This window comes from Myotis yumanensis, unplaced genomic scaffold, assembly GCF_028538775.1.
Source record: "Myotis yumanensis isolate MYYU_CA2020_CCGP unplaced genomic scaffold, mMyoYum1.0.hap1 SCAF_13, whole genome shotgun sequence".
Taxonomy (NCBI): Eukaryota; Metazoa; Chordata; class Mammalia; order Chiroptera; family Vespertilionidae; genus Myotis; species Myotis yumanensis.
Window position 1 is genome coordinate 18,410,610 of NW_027223764.1, and position 23,839 is coordinate 18,434,448.

Consider the following 23,839-nt stretch of genomic DNA (forward strand, 5'->3'; position numbering starts at 1 on the left):
GGCAACCATGTTTAGCCCTTCTATGACCTCGTAACTCCTGTGAGGTGGTGCCAACCAATGTCCCCACAGCTGATATATCCAGAGCTGTATCTGCCTGGCAGGCTGGAAGTGATCCTGCCCTGCCTCCACACTGTATGGCTTCTCCTGGATTCTAGGACAGGAGTGTCAGGCCAAGAGCATTGTTTTCCAGTTTTCTTTGCCCAATAACATAAAGTATTTTCACCTGGATACCAGAAGGTAAGATTCATGAGAGCCCTGTTTATTGTTCACCACTGAATCCTAAGAGTGCCTAGCAGGTAGTAGGTAGGGACTCAACAGTTGTTGAACATAGTGAATGAGGTAATGTAAGAATGAGATTGCTGAATTCCTAACTGCAAAGTATATAGCAAATTATTAATTGGTTATATAAAAGCGAACTACATACAACTATGTTTTTAAGTATTTATTCCAGAAACAGGAGACATCAAACTAAAGACTGCCTGGAGAATCCAAATCAAGAGGAAGAAAGAAGCCCTAGCCAGTTTGGTTCAGTGGATAGAGTGTTGGCCTGAGGACTGAAGGGTCCTGGGTTTGATTCCAGTCAAGGGCACATGCCTGGGTTGTGGGCTCAATCCCCAGTGGGGGGCATGCAGGAAGCAGCCAATCAGTGATTCTCTCTCATCATTGATGTTTCTATCTCTCTCCCTTTCCCTTCCTCTCTGAAATCAATAATATATATATATATATATATATATATATATATATATATATATATATATATTAAAAAGAAGAAATCAGTTTAAAAAGCAGGGAATGGGGCAGGTGAAGAAACAGGACATTCCAGATACTTAACTATCCCCACTCCCAAACAAATATTACTGAACACATGTTCAAACTGAGAAAAAGCCATTTTAATAACACACACATACATTCATAGGACTTTAAACAAGATGTAGTATAAATCTTTAAAAAAAAAAAGGAAAGAGAAAGAAAACCTGTATCTCCTTGTAAACTGCCTAGGAGCTGGTGGATTAACTGGCTGACAGGACTGCCCAGGGAAAAGAAACACACAGATTATGAGGTGCACCAACACTGTTAAGAAGTAATAAATAACCACAGATCATGCTCTACATGCCCAGCCATCTGCACCCTAATCTTGCCTCCGTGGAGGCGAATCAGGACAGTCCTTCCCTAATTTTCAAACTCAGTCACTTGTTAATGGATCAACTCTTAAGTTTTTATTTGAAAATGTAAAACTTATTCTTGGTTTAAAGACTTGACACATTATTACTGGCCAGTCCCCACCAACTATACTTGCTTGACAGAAATAAAAATGCAAATGTTCCAACTGAGCCTGGATGACAATACACCATTTTCTCTCTTTTACATCTGGGGAGATATTTGTGAAGTCAAAAGCAAGCTATTACTTGTATCTCAAAACAAAAACAAAATGCCAACCTTCCAAAAGGTGACAAAGGCACCACTGCCGCCAGGAGATAGACAGAAATGTACAAATGCTGTTACTTTACTGCTACATAGATGCATTTTGTGCATGGAGAGCATCTTCACTTAACATGATATAACGAATAGAATTGTATTTTCAGATAACAAGAAAAGCAGTTTAGAAAAGGCAAACAGTTACACACAAAAGCATAAACACTTACAAATACCTTAAATTTTAGCTTGCAATAAGGGTAGGAAGTTTGACATACATATCCAGAAAATTAGACAAGGTGATTTTTTGGCACAGTAATAATACTGCCAAACACACCACCACTCAGTGCAAGCTTTGTTTGCCAAGTCCCAAAACTGGCCTGACATTCTCTGTGCAATGAACATTTTCTCCCCCACTACCATCCCATTCACTGGGTGGGCAACAACAGCAGGAGGGAGACAAAGCAAGGGGACTCAAGAGAGAGAAGGGTAGTACTTGATTTGGGAGAAAAACCATGGGCTACTTGTGCTAAAAGAGAATCACACAATTTTTATGAGAACCTGAATGCAAATACTGACTGAAATATGACCTGGAGACTGAAGACGTCTACCAGAGTCACAAGTACAAGAGTCCAAACCAATGTTTGGCCATTTATTTCAAAGGGACACATGAAGCATATTTCTCTAATGGAGAAAGATAATTAAAAATAGAGACTTTTCTTATTGGAACTGCTAAATAAAAATGTATCAAAGTGGTTTTAAATTTGATGGGCAGTTACCTGTTGAAACTGCAATATAAAAGGGTCACTTAAAAAAAAACACACCTGAATAACCCACTTGTCCCCCCCATCAATGTACACATTAGAAAATATTTACACACTGTAATTACAAGCAATATAAGCAGTATTTTATACTTCTGAGATTTTGTACACTTTACACAATGCAAAATGAGAAAAATATGAACACTTATAAAATTACACACAAATAATGTATCTACAAAGTATTAAATTACAGAGTGAAAGCCCCCACTGTTGGGCAGATAGATGCCAGAGTTTCAAGCTTCTGTCAAATATAACTCTTTGTATCTATCTCATTAACCGTAAGTGGCATTTTCTAACAATACCCTTAAGAGGTAGTATCAAGTTAATATTCTTACCAGTAAACTCAATACAGAATAAAACTTTTGTTGGTCTGACAGGGTTCTTAGGAACTGAATTTACTTAGTCTTCCCTAGAAAATCTCTAACTGCTCAATGCTTGACATGGGCTCAAAAGTTACTTATGCTATTTTAAATGATAAATTAAAGATAAAATGTTTTTTAATCCTAAGCCTCAATTCAGAGGTAGAAAGCTAATTTTCCAAAATTTATTTTCTCCTCTATCAAACTACAAACATCAAGTCCAATTCCCTTCCCCATCATCTTTCCCCCCACAATTGGAGACCTCAGAGTGCTCAGGATAGCTAGCAATGTCATCCAAGTTAATACTGAAAGAAAAAAAGAAGTTGGCATTTTCTTTTATGAAAGAAACCCTCCTAAAAGGGACACTCAGTCAACAAAAGAATTTTTCAGAGCTAATAAGCGTCTATTACTACCAAGGGCTTCAAAGGGCCCTTGGGCTAAGACCAGCATATGCATTTCTACTAACCCTCCACCATTTAAACCAAAGGGTGGCTTTCCAGTGTTTAAGAATTTAGAGCAGCTGTGGTTTTTAAGTGCAACAACTTTAAAATACAAGCACAAACACACGTGTATGTGCAAACACATGTGGCAATGTTCTAAGGAATAAACACCATTCAGGTTTCTGCCAAGGTTATATACTCATGAAAATAAGGTTTTGGAAACATGTCCAGATATTTAAGCTTTTACAATACAGACACCTCTGTAATATGGCTACTAAGGGGCCAGAATTCTAAGATTTAGCCAAGATTCTATGATTTAACCAGTATTTTAAAAAATGCACTGGAAATTAAAACAAACTGCATATGAATGTTTTGGCATGAAAACAGAGCCACTATTTTATAGCTTAACCTTTGCCCCTTAAGGGGATCTGACAATATACCTTCTATTTCTCAACCATTTAAATGTATTTTAAAAAATCTAACAGATTTATAATCTTAGTTAGTGAAGGAAAATGCTCAGATTGGAACCTCATATGGTTTGTAGGAGTTACAAGAGATTTATCCTTTTTGTTACTAAACTCATTTGTAAGCTTTTCCATTAAGTTTTAAAATAACCAAAAGGGAAAATTAAACCCAACTAGAACTTGGTCTTGGTTTCCATGTACAACTTCTCACATTGGTCCAAATCTTTTCTTACATATTTCATGTGATTATCCAAGTGCCACAAATACAATAAAAAACAAAACAAACCCAAACAAACAAACAAAAAAAACAACAACACCACTGGCTTATTGTTTAACAGAGGAGTTAGTTAATAGGGGCAGATAAGACATGCAACTATAAGCTGCTTCTACTCTTCCCGCCTGTTATAGGATTCTACTCTTTTAAAAGGCCAATTGCCTTAATTAAACAGATTGTGTTTCATATCTGTTTCAGAAATGGCAATTTCTTTTATTACCAGCCTCAAACTAGATATTCCAGTGGCACACTTGCTGCCCATTTTCTTAACATTCCGCTGGATTTTGTAGTAACCCTTTATACTCCTCTAGGAAAGGCTCTTATTGAATTTCTCTTGGTTCATATATTTGCTGTTGCAACTCCTGTTAAGAATCTGGAACCCAGAAGTCATGAAGTTGCCCCTAGAAAATAGAAGAGGGGAAAAAAACAGAATAAAGAAAAACCAAATTATGAATTAATCTTTATAACACATATTATCATCATTGAGTTTTAATAACAAAAGAAATAAAATCTTAATATTATATAATTCTCTGAAAATTTATGATAATCAGATTCAAGTTTCATATTTTGTGTTCTAACAATTAAAAAGTATAAAGTAAGTACAAGATGATTTCTCTTCACCAACACACACATTTAGAGGGTGATATTTCAGATTAAGATTTCTCAAAGACTTCTCTAACAGGGCATGCATATCTTATGAGGGACACCAACAACAAAGGAGTCAAAATGTCATAAAATAGTGAGATTGCTTCCTAATTAATATTCAGTATTCCTGTTACTTTGATAAAAAATATAAGCAACGCCTAGGCCCTGGACCAGGAGCACTGGCAATACCTGAGAACCTGGTAGAAATGCAGAATATCTGAGGTCTAACTTCAGACAATGAATAAAAATCTGCATTTCAACAAATTCCTTGTTGATGCTTATGCACATTAAAATTTGAGAAGTTCGTTTGTAAACAAGCATGATGGCAAACTTAATAGCAGGTATTTAAACAATACCTCTCTTAAATAAAGTCTCCTTAGATATGATGACACCAAAAACATGACAAAAGGAAAAAAAAAAAGATAAAAGGAAAAAAGAGATAAAACTGGACTTTGTCACAATTAAAAACTTTTGTTCTACAAACTATACCATCAAGACAATAAAAAGACAACACACAGAATGGGAGAAAATTTTTGCAAATTATACCTACTAAGGGATTTGTATTTAAGAGTATAAAGAGCATTCTTACAATTCAATAATAAAGATAAAAACTCAATTAAAAAATGGGCAAAGAAATTGAACAGACATTTCTCTGAAGAAGCTATATGAATGGCTAATAAACACATGAAAAATGCTTATTAGTCATTAGAGAAACACAAATTAAAACCACAGTGAGATTCTACTTCCCACCCGCCATTAAGCTTTAGTAAAAAACAGATAACAAGTGTTGACAGAATGGGGAGAAATTAGAAACCTCAAATAGACTGGTGGGAATGTAAAATGGTGCAGCCACTTTGGAAAAGTCTGGCAGTTCCTCAAAACACTTAAAAGAATTACCATATGACCCAGCAATTCTACTCCTGGGTTTATGCCCAAGATGTTTTCACTTGAGAAGATATGTTCACACAAAAACCTGTACACAAATATGCATAAAAGCATTATTCTTGATAGCCAGGAAATAGAAACAACTCGAATGCCCACCTAATAAGTGGCTAAATAAAATGTGATACATCCATGCAGTGGAATATTATTTGGCAATAGAAGAACATGCATGCTACAACATGAATTCACTTAACATTATGTTATGTGAAAGAAGCCAGTCATAAAATACCATAGTATATTATTTCATCTATATGAAATATAAAGAACAGGCAAATCTATACAGACAGAAAGTCTGTAGTTGTCTAGGGCTTCGTGGAATGGGAATAGTGGTTGGGGAATGGGAGTGACTGCTAGTGGATATGGGATTTTTTTTTTTTTTTTTTTTTAAGTAACAAAAATGTTCTAAAGTTAGTTTGTGGTGATGGCTGCACAACTCTACATATACTAAAAACCACTGTAAATTTTAAATGTCTGAAATGTATGATATGTGAATTTTATCTCAATTAAGCTGTCAAGAAAAATGCTTCTTGTGAAATAACCTCCATTTGATGCACTTACACTTCTTGAAATAAATTAATGAATATAAAGCAAACAAAAAAACCCCCAAACTATTATACTGGAGTTTTCAGTTTATCTTAAGATACATAGAAGTGCTGTCATATTTTTTCAAACAATATGAAGAAATACCAGTTAACAAAACTATTAAGAATAAATAAAACTGTTTAATAAAATGACACCTGAGTAGGCCGACAGTTCTGGATAATTTCCTGCCATTTTCCATGTATCCTGGCAACCAAGTCTTTTACCTTAAAAATATCAAATAGGGGAAAAGGATCAGATCAAAACATCCTCACCTAAAATCAATTTAAGGCTTGATACAAAAGATCTGATAATTGTGATAGGCCTACATACAACTCAATTTGATTTCTGTCAAGAAATAAAAAAATAAACTACTCATCTTCTGGAGGTGCTTTAAAATCAGTGATTAATAAGACTCATCACCATAATCTAAAATAGTGAACACTTAGGACTCCATTTTCCAATTAGATACAAAAGATCATCCACAAAAACATATTCCCTATCTTCAAGACACACACATTTTCAACTTGCTGGCTTTTGAACACTCAGGGAGTTTTTGTTATTGGGGCTCTAGGCTTAGGCTATAACCAGCTTCTATATGAACGTCTGAAGGCCACAAAGAATGGCTGTCATTTGTTCCTTTCAACATGATGAAGCTTCTTTAAATACGTGGTACATTCCTATATTTGGAGGTTTAACAAGTTTTTATGTAAAACTTAAATTTTCCTACCACTCTAGAGATTCTCAATTAGGTCTTGAACATAACAGCCTGAGAAAAATGTTTTAAACAAGTCAGGAATTTTATAGCTACTTCAAATTTATAAAGTAAATTACAAGATCTTTTTTTTAAATATACTTTTGATTTCAGAGAGGAAAGGAGAGGGAGAGAGAGAAACATCAATGAGGGGAGAGAATCACTGATTAGCTGCCTCCTGCACGCCCCCCACTCGAGCCTGCAACTCGGGCATGTGCCCTTGACTGGAATTGAACCCGGGACCCTTCAGTCTGCAGGCCAACGCTCTTATCCATTGAACCAAACCAGCCAGGGCGCAAGGTCTTCCGCCCCCCCGCCCCCCCCCCCCCCGCCCCCGCCCTCCATTTAGAGTTCAGTAGATTCAGTTTCTCTAAAACAATTACCTAGAGGCTTGTGGAGAGAGGCTCTCAACTATTTCAACTCAACTACTTCAGCAGGGCCATCCCCTAAACAATTTCCATAGGCCTCTATGTTATTCTCCACTTTAAGTAAGAGGAGCCCTGGCACCAATCTATGTCCTGCCCTTGGCTTTAAAAAAGAAAAACCTTGGGTGGTCTCCTTTTACCATGTCTGTCAGCAGTAGCCACTACCACTGAGTTCTACGGGCCAGTAACTCTAGTTAGTATTCAAAAGAATGTGTGCTTCTGAAACTACAGTTTCCACTCTAGGCCAAAGGGCTATCCTCTACATGTATTTGAAAACCTGCAACCTGATACAGCTTTCTTAGTTGCTTATTTTTGTATTTAACTTAAATCTACTAAAATAAATACAGATACTAAATCCAAATGGGCTAACCTTTACAGCCAATTAATGTAAGATATAGTTACAAAGCAGATAGTCAACATTCAATGACTATTCAAACACAGGGACAAAAGGAATCAGTTTTGCATTATAAAAGCTAAAAGATGATTTGGAATAAAAATATTCTTAGAAGAAAAAGTTTTTTTTAAAAAGTGTTAAGTTAGTGTTTCAGGAAAAATTGCCAAATAATTTTATTAATACTAAAGTTGTTTTCCTAACTCTATACTCATATACTTAGCTTTTTTACTCTTTGAATATACTAAACCTTTAAGGAAAAAGCTTAGCAAGCTTACTGCTAAATCATTTCCATCCTAGAGCTCAGACTGGCTGATGTGTAGGACTGAGAGATTTGAAGAGTCCTTCTTCCTTTAACACATTCTTAAATGGAATATTCAAAGAATAACACCTACCTTATTTCTTCTCTATGAACAAAACAAACTTTTATAACCAACATTTTAAAACTTTTATATTTACTTAAACAATGCTTTAATCCTTCAAGTCTACTTAAACATAAAGGTCTTAACTTGTACATAAGTTTCATTAATAGAAGAATTTTCCTCATCTGTCAGGAATTTTAGAATAGAAAGCATAGTAAAATTTCTCTTCCTCAAATATTAATGTAACCAATGTTTAACAAACAAAAAAACATGTGAAAAAATGAAATGCACACTTACCTTAGTTCTATAAAACAGTCTTGCATCTTCCCTAATATCACACTTAACATGCTTTTCCAAAGCCCCACAGAGGTGCACAAAGTGTTTCTGTGCAAAACAAACACAAGGAATGAAAACAACTCTGAAGCATTACAAATTACTAAAACTCAAAAGCATTTAAAAATTTACCATTCTCCAGTTAGCAATCTCTGATTTAACCACTCAACACAACAGCAGTCGTATCAGTGAAGTAATAACTGCCACAATGGTTTATTGCTGGTTAATGTAAAAAGATATACACAATAATAGCCTGGCCAGTGTGGCTCAGTAGTTCAGCATTGACCTATGAACCTGGACGTCATGGTTCAATTCCTGGTCAGGGCACATGCCTGGGTTGCAGGCTCCATCCCCAGTGTGGGGTGTGCAAATGGCAGCTGATCAATGATTCTCTTTCATCATTGATGTTTCTCTCTCTCCCTCTCCCTTCTCTGAAATCAATAAAAATATATTAAAAAAAAGATATACACAAAAATAAAAGTTGTTTTTTTGCTACGAATTGAAGCACATTAATGGAAATTAATCCCAGAGCCCAGACTGTGATGTAATGTGTTAAAAGTCCTTCCTTTAACACATTTTTTTCATAAAATATTCAAGTAACAACTAACAAATTTTTCTCTTTAAACTATTTTAATAGTAGTTTCTTGAAAAATTAAGTGTCTTACCACAATGAGATATCACCTCACACCTGTCAGAATGGCTTTCATGAATAAACAATAAACAAGTGTTGGTGAGGATGTGGAAAAGGGAACCCTTGTGCACTGTTGGTGGGAATACAGATTGGTGCAGCCACTGTGGAAAGCAGTATGGAATTACCTCAAAAATTAAAAGTGAATCTGCCTATCACCCAGTGATTCAACTTCTGGGAATTTATCTGAAAAAACCAGAAACACTAATTCAAAAAAATATATGCACCCCTATGATCATTGCAACATTCTTTTTTTTTTTTTAAATATATTTTTATTGATTTTAGAAAGGGAGAGGGAGAGAGAGATAGAAACATCAATGATTAGAGGGAATCACTGACTGACTGTCTCCTGCATGCCCCCTACTGGGGACCGAGCCCGAAATCTGGGTATGTGCCCTTGACCAGAATCGAACCCAGGACCCTTCAGTCTGCAGGCCGACGCTCTATCCACTGAGCCGAACCAGCTAGGGCTCACTGCAGCATTCTTTACAATAGCCAAGATTTGGAAGCAGCCCAAGTGTCCATCAGTAGATGAGTGGATAAAACAGCTATGGTACATTTATACAACGTACCGTACTACTGGACCATAAAAAGGAAGAAAATTTTTACCCTTCGGGACAGCATGGATGGACCTAGAGAACATTATGTTAAGTGAAATAAGCCGGTCAGAGAAAGACAAATACTGTATGATTTCTCTCATATGTGGAAGTTAAACAAACTAAACTACCAAGCAAAATAAAGACAGACTCATAGAGAGCAGGCAGGGGTGCTCTGGTGGGCAAGGGTGTTGCGGCGGTTGGGGGGGGAGAGAGGGAGAAGGATTGAGCAAAAAAGAAAAATTAAATGTCTTTCAAGTTTTAGAAGTATATAGTCCAAAACAGTCACTCTCATACATATACTTAAGTTGAATATACTAAGGTAAGAATGTAAATAGAAACTTTAAAAAAGTTTTGCTTTTTTTTTGCCTGGCTGGCATGGCTCAGTGGTTGAGAGTCGACCTGTGAACCAGGAGGTTGAGGTTCAATTCCTGGTCGGGGCACATGCAGGGGTTGCAGGTTCGATCCCCAGTGGGGGCATGCAGGAGGCAGCCAATTGATGACTCTCTCTCATCATTGATGTTTCTATCTCTCTCTCTCCTTCTCCTTTCCTCTCTGAAATCAATAAAAATGTATTTAAAAAAATTTTTAAATTGACTTTTAAAGAGAAAGGGAGAGGGAAACATTGATGTGAGAGCAAGACATCAATCAACAGCCTCCTGCATGCCCCCCACTGGGGATGGAGTCCCAAGCCCTTGCATGTGCGCTGATTAGGAACTGAACTGGCAACCTTTTGGTGTATGGGATAAAGCCCAACCAACTGGGCCATACCAGCCAGGGCTAAATGGTTACTTTTTAGGAGGGAAATGTGATAATAGCTATTTTAAATAATTAAAATTTGAAAAATTTATAACCTTTGATCTAGCAATTCTACGAATTTACAAAAATGCTTGCATAGGTTGGTAGAGACATATGAATAAGCATATCCATATTAGTACTGTGTGTAATCACAAAAATATAATATTCAATAAAGGTTTTGAAATTATATAGTTTTTAGAAGTGCTTATATCTTAAAGCAGCGCTTTTTCAACCAGTGTACCATAAGAATTTTTTTTTAAAGGGGAGAATGATTATTTTTACTTTTTAAAATATATTTTATTGATTTTTTACAGAGAGGAAGGGAGAGGGATAGTTAGAAACATCGATGAGAGAGAAACATCGATCAGCTGCCTCCTGCACACTCCCTACTGGGGATGTGCCCGCAACCAAGGTACATGCCCTTGACTGGAATCGAACCTGGGACCCTTGAGTCCGCAGGCTGACGCTCTATCCACTGAGCCAAACCAGTTAGGGCTACCATAAGAATTTTTAAAACATGCAATACCTGACTATTTAGTTAGGGGCACTGACTGCTTTTCCCTTAGAGTATCAAATAAAAAAAAGTGACGATATCCAACACAATAATAGCCATGAATGAATCAAAATTGTACCTATTTGTTTGGTTAGGCTGGCAAAAATATATATATTTGGTGTGACACAGAATTTTATTAATTAGTTTATATGTGCCATAAGATGAAAAAGGTTGAAAATAACTGTTATACAGCAAATCCAAGCTTAACTTTTACTAAATTTTCTCCTACAAAAGAATTTTCATAAATTGGTACATGGAAAACAGTATGGAGGTTTCCCCCCAAATTAGAATAGAACTATCATATGACCAAGCAATCACTCTTTTGGATATCTACCCAAAAAATCTGAAAACAGTTATTTGTAAAGATATATGAACTCCTATGTTCACATGGTGGCCAAGACATGGGAACAACCTAAGTGTCCTTCGATGGATGATTGGATAAAGAAGATGTGGTACACATATACAATGGAATATTACTCAGCCATAAGAAAAGATGAAATACTGCCATTTGGGACAACATGGATGGATCATGCCAAGCAAAATAAGTCACACAGAAAAATATAAGAACCACATAATTTCATTCATGGAGATATAAAACAGAAAGCAACAAATGGACAAACAAAACAAACAAAAAACTCATAGACACAGACAACAGTATGGTGGTTACCAGAGGAGAATGGAGGTGGAGTGAGGTAGAAGAAGGTTAAAGGGGTTCAAATATGTGGTGACAGAAGATCTGACTTTGGGTGGTGAACACACAATGCAATATATAGATGATGTATTATAGAACTGTACACTTAAAACTTATATAATCTTTTTAAAAAATGTTTTTATTGATTTGTAGAGGGAGAGGGAGAGATAGGAACATCAATGAGATAGAAACATCTACCGGCTGCCTCTTTCACGCTCCCTACTGGGGATCAAGCCCAAAACCTGGGCATGTGCCCTGACTGGGGATCGAAACTGTGACCTCTTGGTTCATTGGTTGATGCTCAACCTCTGAGCCACACCAGCTGGGCAAAACTTATCTCATTAACCAATGTCACCCAATTAGTTTAATACAATTAAAAAAGAATGTTCATTCATTCATTCCATCAATAGTGACATTTATTAAAAATAACAAAAAAAACTATTCAAAACTACTTACCCGTTGTCCAGAAGAAAAAGAATGGGAACAACTAACTTCACCAACTAAATGAAGAAGAATGTAGGTCAGGTAATATGCCTATTAGAGAAATGAATAAAATGAACACCCATGAAATTAGCTAGCATAGATATCACTCTAGTTTACACATTGGGAAAGCTGCCCAGGAAAGATTAAGGATTTGCTAAAGTAAATTGAGTAAGTACGAAAAAGCCATGCATTTAACCCAGGCTTTCTGATTTTTAACGCAAGTGCATTCATTTTACTTCACAACTGCCCAAGTAAAGGGCTACAAAAAAATATTCCCAGTATTAAATTACCAATAACCATCCTTTTTTAACCTCAACCTCAACTCTCAAGTTTACTGAAGAATTTTGTGATAGTAACATTCACTTCATAGTAGTCTCTAAATGCCTATGCTGTATCAGTCTATGGTTAGCAAGGTGGCATCAGTCATGCTCATATGTATTCTTTTTGAGATGCTCTATCTTCAGATACCTGCTTTTCAAGTTCCAAATGAAGACTGTCATCAATGATGCCATTTGGTTGTTCAGCTCTTTTCTTCAAGACCATTTTCTTCAATAAATCAGAAGGCTTCATTTGTACAAGATACCGATGTAGGACTGATATCTATCAAAAGAAAGACATTGAGTAATATTAAGCAATACAGTTGTTCTTTCTCAGGCTATTTTTTTTTTTTTAGTGTGTCCTCTGTTCATTTTGACTTCTCTATTTTTGGCCCTTTAACTAATAACAATTTCTCTTCTATTTTAAAGTCCTCAATTGCTTAAAAGGGATTTTAAATTAAAGATTAGTGCTTGTAATTGAGGATAAAAGCTTAAGGAGGAGACCAAATGGCATTATAATAGAGATCAAAGAGTGTATTTTCTGTGAAATTATTTGAAAGTCAGTAAAACTGAATCTCTCTGTGAGTAGAAGTCACTGAATTTTTAAAAGAATTCCCTTTTGAAGGCAGTAAATATCACTGAAAGGACTGAGAGATATTTGATAATGACCCTGGTGACTCAGAAGTGGTCCCCAAGTATCTGGAATCAAATCTACCTCAACTCCACCAATGCAGCTGTTTCTTTTAATCTCTGTCCCATAGCACCTTGTGCACACTTCTATCACTGCTCTTACTACACTGTACCACAATGGTTATTTTTTTGTTTGTTTCAATGACTTAGGTTATGTTTTCAAGGGCAGAGTCTCTAATTCATCCCCCTCTACCCCCAGATTATCTTGTACCAAACTGCAATTCAAACAAGAACACTACATCTAAATCCGGTTCTATGTTGAGTTTTCAAATATAACTATGAGTAGTCCCATTAGTACTATTAATGTTTGAAAAAAGCCTTCAGGACTTCTCAGAGTGGAACTTGCCTAGGACATGTTTATACACACTCGTGTATCTATGTGAATATTTACTACTGAATAAGTACTGAAGGGCAACAACATTTAAGCCAGGGGTCCTCAAACTAAGGCCCGCGGGCCACATGCAAATACAAATACTGTATTTGTTCCCGTTTTGTTTTTTTACTTCAAAATAAGATATGTGCAGTGTGCATAGGAATTTGTTCATAGTTTTTTTTTAAACTATAGTCTGGCCCTCCAACGGTCTGAGGGACAGTGAACTGGCCGCCTGTTTAAAAAGTTTGAGGACCCCTGATTTAAGCTCTACAATTTAAAGACTAATATTAAAACAGGTATAAGATGCAATTAATGTACAACTAGTGGCCCGGTGCACAAAATTCGTGCACTGAGGGGAGGGGAGGTTGTTCCCCAGCCTGGCCTGTGCCCTCTCACAGTGCGGGAGCCCCACGATCGACTGCCCAAAAGAGGTAGGCTGGAGCTGGGGGTCCTGCCCCCGCGGTCCCGTGCAGTGCAAGCAGCCTCAAGCACCGCCCACCCTGGTGATGGATCGTGAGGACATGAGGGCATGATGACCACCTAGGCTTTTATTAGTATAGATAGTTTTGCAATTTCTGATTTTGTGATAAAATTGCTAACCTTGATGCATTAATTTAATAAATGACATCATATATAACACATTATGATTTTCCCAGCAGATTTTATATACTATTTCATCTAAATTAGTGGTTGTCAACCGGTGGTCTGTGAGTTCCGAAAGGTTAGCAACCGCTGATTTAAGGAAACCTTTGGAGCAGCGGTGGCCAACCAGTGGTCTGCGGACCACTGGTGGTCCATAAGGTCCAAAAGGTTGGCGATCGCTGATCTAAATGTCCACAACAGTCCTATGGAGATGGTAGAGGGTGTGATACCATCTCCATTTCACAGATGAAGAAACAATCTCATTAATTAAGTATCATCCTAAAGATTACATGAATAGTATTATGTCTGAGAGTTGAGATCTAATCCCAGGACTTTTGACTCAGGATCCATCAATTTTCCCTACACTTTACTACTTCTTCCATTTATTAAAGGAATACAAAAATGTTACCTATACCTGTAGATTATTGGTGTTAGGGATATCTTCACGTTTCTCATCCAAAAGCTTTGAAATAATCACTAGGCTGAGGCACTGTCTCAGTTGCCTGGAATTACAATTTTAGAATGTATTTTAATCAATACTGTTTGAGAAGCAGATGAATGAGCCAAAAGTTCTTCTAGTCCTGCTAATTGAAAATATAGCTAATCAAGAGAAGGCTATATAAGAACATATAAGCTTTAATAGAATAGTAAAAGTTTCATGTAAAATATTTGTACATAAAGTTAGAGTTGCCTTATCAGAATCGGGCTGTGAATACATTTTCCCAGAGCTGAATATGAAATAAAAGACTCAGATCTAACACTTAAGGTATGATAAAAAGAAATAAAGGTCCCAAAAGCATTGTTATTAATGTAAACATTATACATTTTAAAATATATTTTTATTGATTTCAGAGAGGAAGGGAGAGGGAGAGAGAGACACACACACACATCAATGATGAGAATCATTGATCGGCTGCCTCCTACACACCCTCAACTGGGGGGCGAGCCCGAAACCAAGGCAATTGCCCTGACTGGGAATGGAACCGTAATCTCTTGGTTCATAGATCGATCCTCAACTGCTGAGCCACATCGGCTAGGTAACACTATACATTTTTAAATGTTTAATTCTCACTTTTCAATACCTTCCACGGGATGTCCAGTTAGGGACCAGCTGTACCAACCACAGAAGGTTGTGGGGATGACTGGAGAGTTCATTTATGGCCAAACAGAGTTCAGGCACCTGAAAACAAAGAATGAGCAAGATTTTTCAAACAGGACAGTGGAATCAAATATCCAACAGATCATCTACAATGATCTTGCCATAATGGAAGCATTATAATGAAAAGAGCACTCATTTTTAGAAACAGCATGGAGTCTAGAACCTGCTAAAATGTACATAGTACACAGGTTCAATTTTATCTTAAACTCTAGAACAGACTGAACAGATACCTATCTATATGTACTTAAATTTCCTTCTTGGAAGAATAAAGTGATTTGAATACAAATATCAGTTCCCAAAGGCGTATAATGAGAGTTGTACAAGACTGTACATCTTCCTGGACCTGGGATTTCTTGCATTCTAAGGATCCTTCGCTATTCCAGTATTTAAAGTCTAAGAGAATTGCTTCAAAATAATCCCTGAGTAGGGTAAAGAAATATGGGGGGAGGATAACAGATGAGACAAGATAATGTCTTGATAATAACAAAGCTGGGTGATAGGTAGTTAGGGGTTCGTTATACTTTCTTCTATTTTTACACTTCTTTGAAGTTTTCCACCAAAAAGCTTGAAAAACATAATTTTTAAAAGTCTAACAAAAATTATGCATGTTTAGCCTCAATATGGCTGCAGAAGTTCAACTTATATTTTTGTATGTATAACTCACTTCATCATTTCTTTTTGGTCTCTGCTCAAAGGTCACTTAGAAAGGCATTCCTTGACTGCCTTGCTACTCTCTATACTCATGTTTTGCTTTATTTGTAGCCCTATTATAACTTGATATAATATTATAATCTACATTTACTTTTTATTTATTTATTTTTTTTTAAAAAAAAAATATATTTTGATTTCAGAGAGGAAGGGAGAGGGATAGATAGAAACATCAATGATGAGAGAGAATCATTGATCGGCTGCTTCCTGCATGTGCCCTGGATTGGAATCCAGCCCACAACCCTTCAGTCCGCAGGCCGACGCTCTATCCACTGAGCCAAACCAGCTAGGGCAACTTTATTTATTATATAACCCTCTGACTAGGGTAAAACTACCATGAGGTCAAGGGCTTTGTCTTTTTTTTTTTTTTTTCTATAAAGCATAGCATTATTATTTTTTTAAAAATACATTTTATTGATTTTTTTACAGAGAAAAAGGGAGAGGGATACAGAGTTAGAAACATTGATGAGAGAGAAACATCAATCAGCTGCCTCCTGCACGCCCCCCAGTGGGGATGTGCCCGCAACCAAGGTACATGCTCTTGACCGGAATCGAACCCGGGACTCCTCAGTCCGCAGGCCAACGCTCTATCCACTGAGCCAAACCGGTTCGGCAAGGGCTTTGTCTTTTTTCACAGATGTATCTCTAGCATCTACATTAATGCTTGGCCCACAGTAATTCCCCAATAAAGACATTGGGGCTGGGCGGGGGTAGATATGTGGAAAAAATAGTTTTAGAGATGATTCAGTTGTAATGAATTTAAATAATACAGTCCCAGCAAAGACAGTCCCTTCCTCAGTTTATTTTTCATCTGCCCAAGATCTTAACTGAGCTTAGAAACTATTCTGCATACACTGTGAAAGTCAAATTGTGATGTTACACAAGAAAACCAATACTAAACTTTTAAATAATATTACCTTTGTGTTCCAATCTCTGATGTTTTTCATCAGGTTTATCAGGAGACTTTGAAAGTCCACTAGAGGAATCTGCTTCAGCTGTTTTTCCAAACTCATTTTAAATAACATTAAAATCAGTAACATTATTTCGTGATCCTGGTAACCTTCTGGATGTATTGATGTACATAAGCCTAGAAACTTTGACACAAATGCAGAGACAAAGCTACTTGAGATAAATTTTACTTAAATAGTTTAAAATAAGAACTTTTAAATAAAAAATGCAAAAGAGAATTGTGTAGAAAACAAAACATTAGCTGCCTAGGGAAAAAAAATACTCATGCTAGTAGTTGAATTAGGTGATAGGATTAAGTATTTTCTTCCTTATTTTCTCATTTTCAAGATTTTCCTTTTTCTTTCTTTTTTTTTTTTTTAATATATATTTTATTGATTTTTTACAGAGAGGAAGGGAGAGAGATAGAGAGTTAGAAACATCGATGAACGAGAAACATCGATCAGCTGCCTCCCGCACACCCTCTACTGGGGATGTGCCCGCAACCAAGGCACATGCCCTTGACCGGGATCGAACCCGGGACCCTTTGGTCCGCAGGCCGACGCTCTATCCACTGAGCCAAACCAGTCAGGGCTTCTTTCTTTTTTTAAAAAAATATATTTTTATTGATTTCAGAGAGGAAGGGAGAGGAAGCAAGAGATAACAATGACAGAGAATCATTGATCGGCTGCCTCCTGCACGCCCCCTACTGGGGATCAAGCCCGAAATCTGGGCATGTGCTCTTGACCAGAATCGAACCTGGGACCCTTCAGTCCGCTGAGCCAAACCAGCTAGGGCTCAAGATTTTCTTAATAGCGTAATATCATTGATTTGATCCAACCACTAAAAATGTTTTAACACTGTTATTCTTAGTCACTGAGTTACATTGTAATATTTTTTCTTCATACATCTGAATTCTAAAAAATTATTGGTTTTAAAGATATTAGTTTCAAAAAGCTTCTTAGTAAAGTATTCCTAGAACTATGTTAAATATATACTCTGATCATCCCTTTCACTCCTAATATTAAAAATCAAAATAAAAACAGCAAAAATAATCTTTAAAACAAAGATTATTGCTAAGAAATTTCAGAGACTGGAAATCACCTGGTAAAACACTACCGATTTTCTTTTAAAACTATTAACCACCAAAGTAAATGGTTCCAGCTCTCTGTTAAGACACACATAAGTGTTTTACTTACCTTAACCACATTTAAAATGTTGGTTTCAGGAAGAGTTGAAAAAATCGGCTTACAAGATGAATCTTCACTTCCTTTTCCCCCCAATGTCATTTGTGTTTCAGAACTATCGAAAGTGAATAAAGCAAAACGAAATTAGGTACAATATAATTATAAGAAATATAACATCAAAAATGTATATTTTATTGAGGCATAATTTGCATACAATAAAAGGAATATGCCCATTTTAAGTTTTGATAAATATATATGCTAGTGTAATCACCATCCGAATCAAGAAATAGGACATTTCCATTACCCCTAAAAGTCCCTTCATGCCAGATGCAAGTCAATCTACTTTCTCTCACTCCAGGTAAATACTAACTAATTTGATCTCTATCTCTATGCATTAGTTTTTCCTTGAACAACTACTTATTATAAGGCACTATCCTCATTGCTTTTGGTGTCAGAGAGTTATGTAGATGATGGCTCTGACTACAAAGAACTCTTAGTATTTAAAAGCCTCCTATGACTTAAAGAAACTGCCACAGCAATATAAAGAAACAACTGTAAGCCCCCAATTTTGGTTGAGGTAAGTGAAGAGGAGACACATGAACTTGGCATTCAAAAGATCTGACTGGGTGGCTCAGTTGGCTGGAGCATCATCCTGTACATCAAAAGGTTGGAGCTTTGATTCCTGGTCAGGGCACATGCCTAGGCTGAGGGTTCCATCCCTGGCAGGGCATGTACGAGAGGCAACTGATAGATGTTTTTCTCTTCCACTCTCTAAAATCAATAAAAAAGCATACCTTTAGGTGATTTAAAAAAAGATAATATTTTCTTGTTTAATCTAATTAAAAAGTCAAGAGGCATATAGATACAGTGTGCTGTGAAAATTATACTCCCAGTCTAGACCTTCAGCCACCCATCTCCCCTCCCCACAATCATTACTAATTTTAGTCCTTTTTTCCACAAGTGTTTTATGCATATACACATAAATATGAGTATTTCACCTCCTCACACCTTTAATATAAATGTTAGCATACTATATACTTCTTTCTGCACAACTCTTTTTTCACTTTATATTTATCACAGAGATACTTCCATATGTGAAGAACTTTTTATTTTTCAAAAATATATTTTACTTATTTTTTACAGAGAGGAAGGGAGAGGGATAGAGAGTTAGAAACATCGATGAGAGAGGAACATCAATCAGCTGCCTCCTGCACACTCCCCACTGGGAATGTGCCCGCAACCAAGGTACATGCCCTTGACCGGAATCGAACCCGGGACCCCTGGGTCCGCAGGCCAACGCTCTATCCGCTGAGCCAAACCAGTCAGGGCACTTTTTATTTTTTAAATATCTGCTTGGTAGTCCTGTGTCCCTTCCTAGCTATACACCTTGGGCAAGTTACTTAATATGTTTCTATGCCTTACTTACCAGCAATATGGGAATGAAAATACTAATAGTTGTAGTGATTATTAAATGAAATACTACATATTAAGACCTTAGAACCATGCTTTGAACATACTAAGCAATACGTTTTAGTAGTTGTGATGATTATTATTAATGTACCATAATCTGTCCCCAATAAATGGACTGTCTTTTGCTCTTTTAAATAGTGTTTCAATAAGTAAGACAGGTAATATTTTGACAGAGAAACACTAAGGATGGAACTGAGGGGTCTGCATGAGGAAGAGCCAATGCAACAATGGCTAATTTAGAGAAAGAACAAGCAGATATTTTGGTTAGAACAAAGGGAGAGCAAAACAGAAAACAGGTAAAATATTATTACTGTGTTTTTGAATTTTAAAAAAAGTTTCTATTTTCCTTTGTTAAACATGATGATGGCTTTAGCTGAAGACAGAGGTTCATGTATCTAATTCAAGATCCATTTCAACTTTGAGAGATTTTTTTAAAAAATCAAGAATGGATATTAAAGTTATTAAAAGAATGACTATTAACTATTCTTATATAAAAATTGTTTAAAAGAATGTTTTTGGCATTAATTATGAAAAGAAAACTTACACTAGATTATCTTCATTAAAGTCTGGCTGAAGATTCTCCAGAGGAAACAAAAATCTAAAATCAATTCCCATATTGAAAAACACAGCTGCTATATCAGACAATGATGGGATCCAAGGCCAAACTGGTGAATCACTGAAGGTATCTAGTAGAAGAAAATATTTTATCTCAAATCCTGAGTTCACAAACTCACAGTTGCAAGGTGACAGTCTGCATGTGAAATATGGATTATTATAGTGATTCTATATAATGACAACTGGTAATGATATGTTAACAATATAGTTGTTTAGAATGATCATATAAAAATTACAAATTTTCAAATAAATATGAAAGAAATGATATTTATGAACAAAGTATCTGAGAGTGATGGATAAAAGCAACACATTTGAAAAGATAGAAATAACAACGGTAAAATACCACTACTATTAGCACAGGGTGATTTTACCATCACCAATGCCTATGTGTCACAATCCTCAAAACAAGTAAGACAGCTAGATCACAATGCTTGTTTCATTACAAGAGATCTCAAAGGTTTTGAAAAAGCAATTGTCACACTTTTGCAATAGACACTATCAATTGCCTCAGTGCACAATCAGTATAATACTGTTGCTCACCAAGAGCCAATTAAAGTTAATTGACTAAATAAATAAACTTGCAACTATTTCTACTTACCTAGCACAGTAAGCCATGACTTGGTAAATATTAGGTAAGGGCTGCCACTTGCAACATCTTATACAACTAGAAAAATGCAGACACTCATTTTTGATTGGAGTTTCATTTCATTTTTAGATTACAAAAATAATTTTTATTCTATATTCCCAAATATCCTACTAGTAATTTTCAGCAATACGAAAAAGACCAGGTACACATCAACCAATAATTCATACTGCTAATTACCATTATATACTCACCATTTCTAATTGTTATTTCCATCAATGTACTTAAAATCTGCACGGACACAATACAGTCTGTATGAACTGACATCATCTAAGTAGATGAATGATAAGAGTATTAAGGAGAAGAAAGAAAATATAAGCATTTACTATTTGCCAGCCACATATACAACAGGTGTTTTATGTGCATTTCATTTAATACTTATAAAAACCTTATGAAGTGGTCATACATCACACATAGGAGCAAATAGGCTCGGAGAGATTAAAATACCCCACCCAACATAATACATGAGCAGCTGGAATTTAAATCCAGGTCTCATTCTGAAGTCAGGGCCTTTTCCATTCTCACATGTTATTTTTAAAAACTTCATTTATAGTAAGACAAATACAACATTTGAAACTATAAAATAATTTTTGAGTTCATATCATGCCACAAAACCCAAAAACCATAAAGGAAAAGGCTGACAGCTTGATCACTTCACAGGCAAAATCATCAAACCAAGAACTAGTAAAAATACTTGAAAAGATACAAATATGCAAATTGACATACCAACGTACTTTTAAAAAGATGTTCAGTATCACCAATAATCAATGAAATACAAAGAAAAATAACAAGATGTCATTAGTTGACTTCAAGATCGGTGAAGACTGAAAATATTGATAATATTCAGTGTTCAGAAGTGTACTAGGAAACAGGTAGTATGGCCAGTGTGAGTGTACTTTGGGAAAATTTAAAAAATAATTTAGTAATTTATGCAAAGCTATTGTCTTTGTACTTTTTTTTTTTCAATCCTCACCAGAGGTTATGTTTATAATGATATCTTAGAGGGAAAGAGAGAAACATTGATGTGAGAAACATCAATTGGTTGCCTCCTATATGCACCTCGACCAGGGATTGAACCCATAACCTAGGTATGTGCTCTGACAAGGTATAGAACCTATACGGGACCATAATCCAACTAACTGAGCCACCCAGCCACGGCTGTCCTTGCACTTTGACCTAGTTGGCCTTTTTACACATGAATTTATATGCAGAGTCATGTAATTAATAAAATTTTACAAGATAATTCTTTGGGAATAAAAGCACAAGTTTAAAACTCCTCCTTCCTCTCTGTCTCTAAAATTAATAAAAACATATTTAAAAAACAAAACAAAAACCCACGTGAATTTCCTCTGAAAACAGTAAAAAAAAAAATAAATAGTAAACTGTCTTTCTGGTCTACTACATTTAGATCACAAAGATGTAAAACATTTTCACAATTAAATTTACAAAATATTAATTAGGACTATAGCATTAAAATGAATTCTGAGCCCGGTCAGCATGGCTCAGTGGTTGGGTGTCGACCTATGAACCTGAGGTTACAGTTCGATTCCCAGTCAGGGCACATGCCTGGATTGTGGGTTCGATCCCCCTGGGGGCTTGTGGGAGGCAGCTGATTGACAATTCTAATAATTGATGTTTCTATCTCTCTCTCCCTCTTAAATAACAATAATAATTTTAAAAAAGACATTTAAAATGAATTCTGACATTTATTTTTAAAAACTTGTAAATTGGTCGGTCTATCATGAAAAATGAATTTGGAATTGGAAAGGAGAAGTGAGACACAGAAAAAGTGCTTAAAAAATAATTATTAGTTTGGTTTTCAAAGAATAAATATGAAGAATATAAAAAACTGCTTACACACAAAAAACAAACAAAAAAACTGCTTACACAAAGATATGCTTGTATGCTATCATTAGGGTTTTAAAAAGGTCATAATGATGGGCACACATCAAGAAGATGAAAATTAACATAAGCTAAATGCAAAGTCTTACTTATAAGTTTAAGAAAATATGTATTACATAATTAGAGAATAGAGGCCTGTCATGAGAGCAAATAAAATTCTGAATTGTAATAAATAGAAATATGTGGGTAGAGTAGATAGGTAAAAAGCTTGCTAGAAACTGCTAGTAAGAAAGACCTTATCTGAAGCATAGGTCCATTTATATAGGGAGGGGAAAAATACTTTATGAGTGACATTGACAAGCTAAAGGTCTATCAGAAAGATGATCAGTAAAGAGACTGGAAATTTAGTGACTGCAGAATGTTTACTGTGGAGAGAGGACAGTCCTGATAGTTATTTAAAAATAACTCAAGGGCCCTGGCTGGGTAGCTCAGCTGGTTAGAGTGTCGTCCCTATACACCAAGGTTGCCAGTTGGACTCCCAGTCAGGGCACATGCAAGAATCAACCAATGATTGCATAAATAAGTGGAACAACTCATCGATGTTTCTCTCTCTCTCTCTCTCTCTCTCTCTCTCTCTCTCTCAAAATCAATAAATAAAAATAACCGAAGTACTGTAAAGACAGATGAAGCAAATTCTGGGAAGCTGTAGAAAAGATACTTAGTACCACTAGATAAAAACCGTAGGAAGACATTTTTTTATTTAATTAGGACTGTTAAAAAATTACTGGGGTCTAAGTAGTCAGTTACTGGAAGCAAATGCTTCTGCCCCATAGTCTGCCCCACCTGTTATTCTCTTTGTCTAGAATGCTCTTCTCTCACATAGTGACAAGGCTCAGTTCACCACCTTCTTCAAGTCTTTACTCAGACCTCACCTTATCAGTAAGGCCTTACTGATACCATATATATAACATACATAGAAAAATCAAACTTTCTTTAGCCTATTTTTTCTTCATAGAACTTACCATGTGATATACCTACAAATGTGCACACACTCATTTATTGCCTGTCTCCTCTATACTAGAATGTGGATTTCATGAGATCAGAAACACCTTTTTCATTGTTATTCTCTCTTCACTACCTGGCAGAGCTGGCACTCAAAATTGCCAGCTTTATGAAAAAATGAATAAAAGCCTGTACTGGAATATCTAGTTCTTGCCAAATATAAGATTCTTTCAAA

The 23,839-nt window shown here is 36.0% G+C and overlaps 1 protein-coding gene across 6 annotated transcripts in view; it reads right to left on the reverse strand.

The window, feature by feature from the left end:
• Positions 1-868: 868 nt before the first annotated feature.
• The window catches only part of SLF2 (SMC5-SMC6 complex localization factor 2), a 42,327-nt gene continuing 19,356 nt past the window's right edge, over positions 869-23,839 (reverse strand). For 2 of the 6 annotated variants that reach the window (XM_070432488.1, XM_070432486.1), the window contains exons 10-21: positions 20,955-21,030; positions 20,047-20,188; positions 18,732-18,803; positions 18,045-18,147; positions 16,818-16,994; positions 15,116-15,213; positions 14,449-14,536; positions 12,480-12,611; positions 11,985-12,062; positions 8,167-8,253; positions 6,096-6,164; positions 869-4,172 (exon numbers count right to left, since the gene is read on the reverse strand). In XM_070432488.1, coding sequence (XP_070288589.1) covers positions 4,137-4,172; positions 6,096-6,164; positions 8,167-8,253; positions 11,985-12,062; positions 12,480-12,611; positions 14,449-14,536; positions 15,116-15,213; positions 16,818-16,994; positions 18,045-18,147; positions 18,732-18,803; positions 20,047-20,188; positions 20,955-21,030 — 1,158 coding nt within the window. In that variant the 3' untranslated portion in view covers positions 869-4,136. Of the gene's footprint in view, positions 4,173-6,095; positions 6,165-8,166; positions 8,254-11,984; positions 12,063-12,479; positions 12,612-14,448; positions 14,537-15,105; positions 15,214-16,817; positions 16,995-18,044; positions 18,148-18,731; positions 18,804-20,046; positions 20,189-20,954; positions 21,031-23,839 lie in introns of those variants that run through there. The other 4 variants (XR_011473555.1, XM_070432489.1, XM_070432490.1 and 1 more) reach the window with 4 other exon arrangements.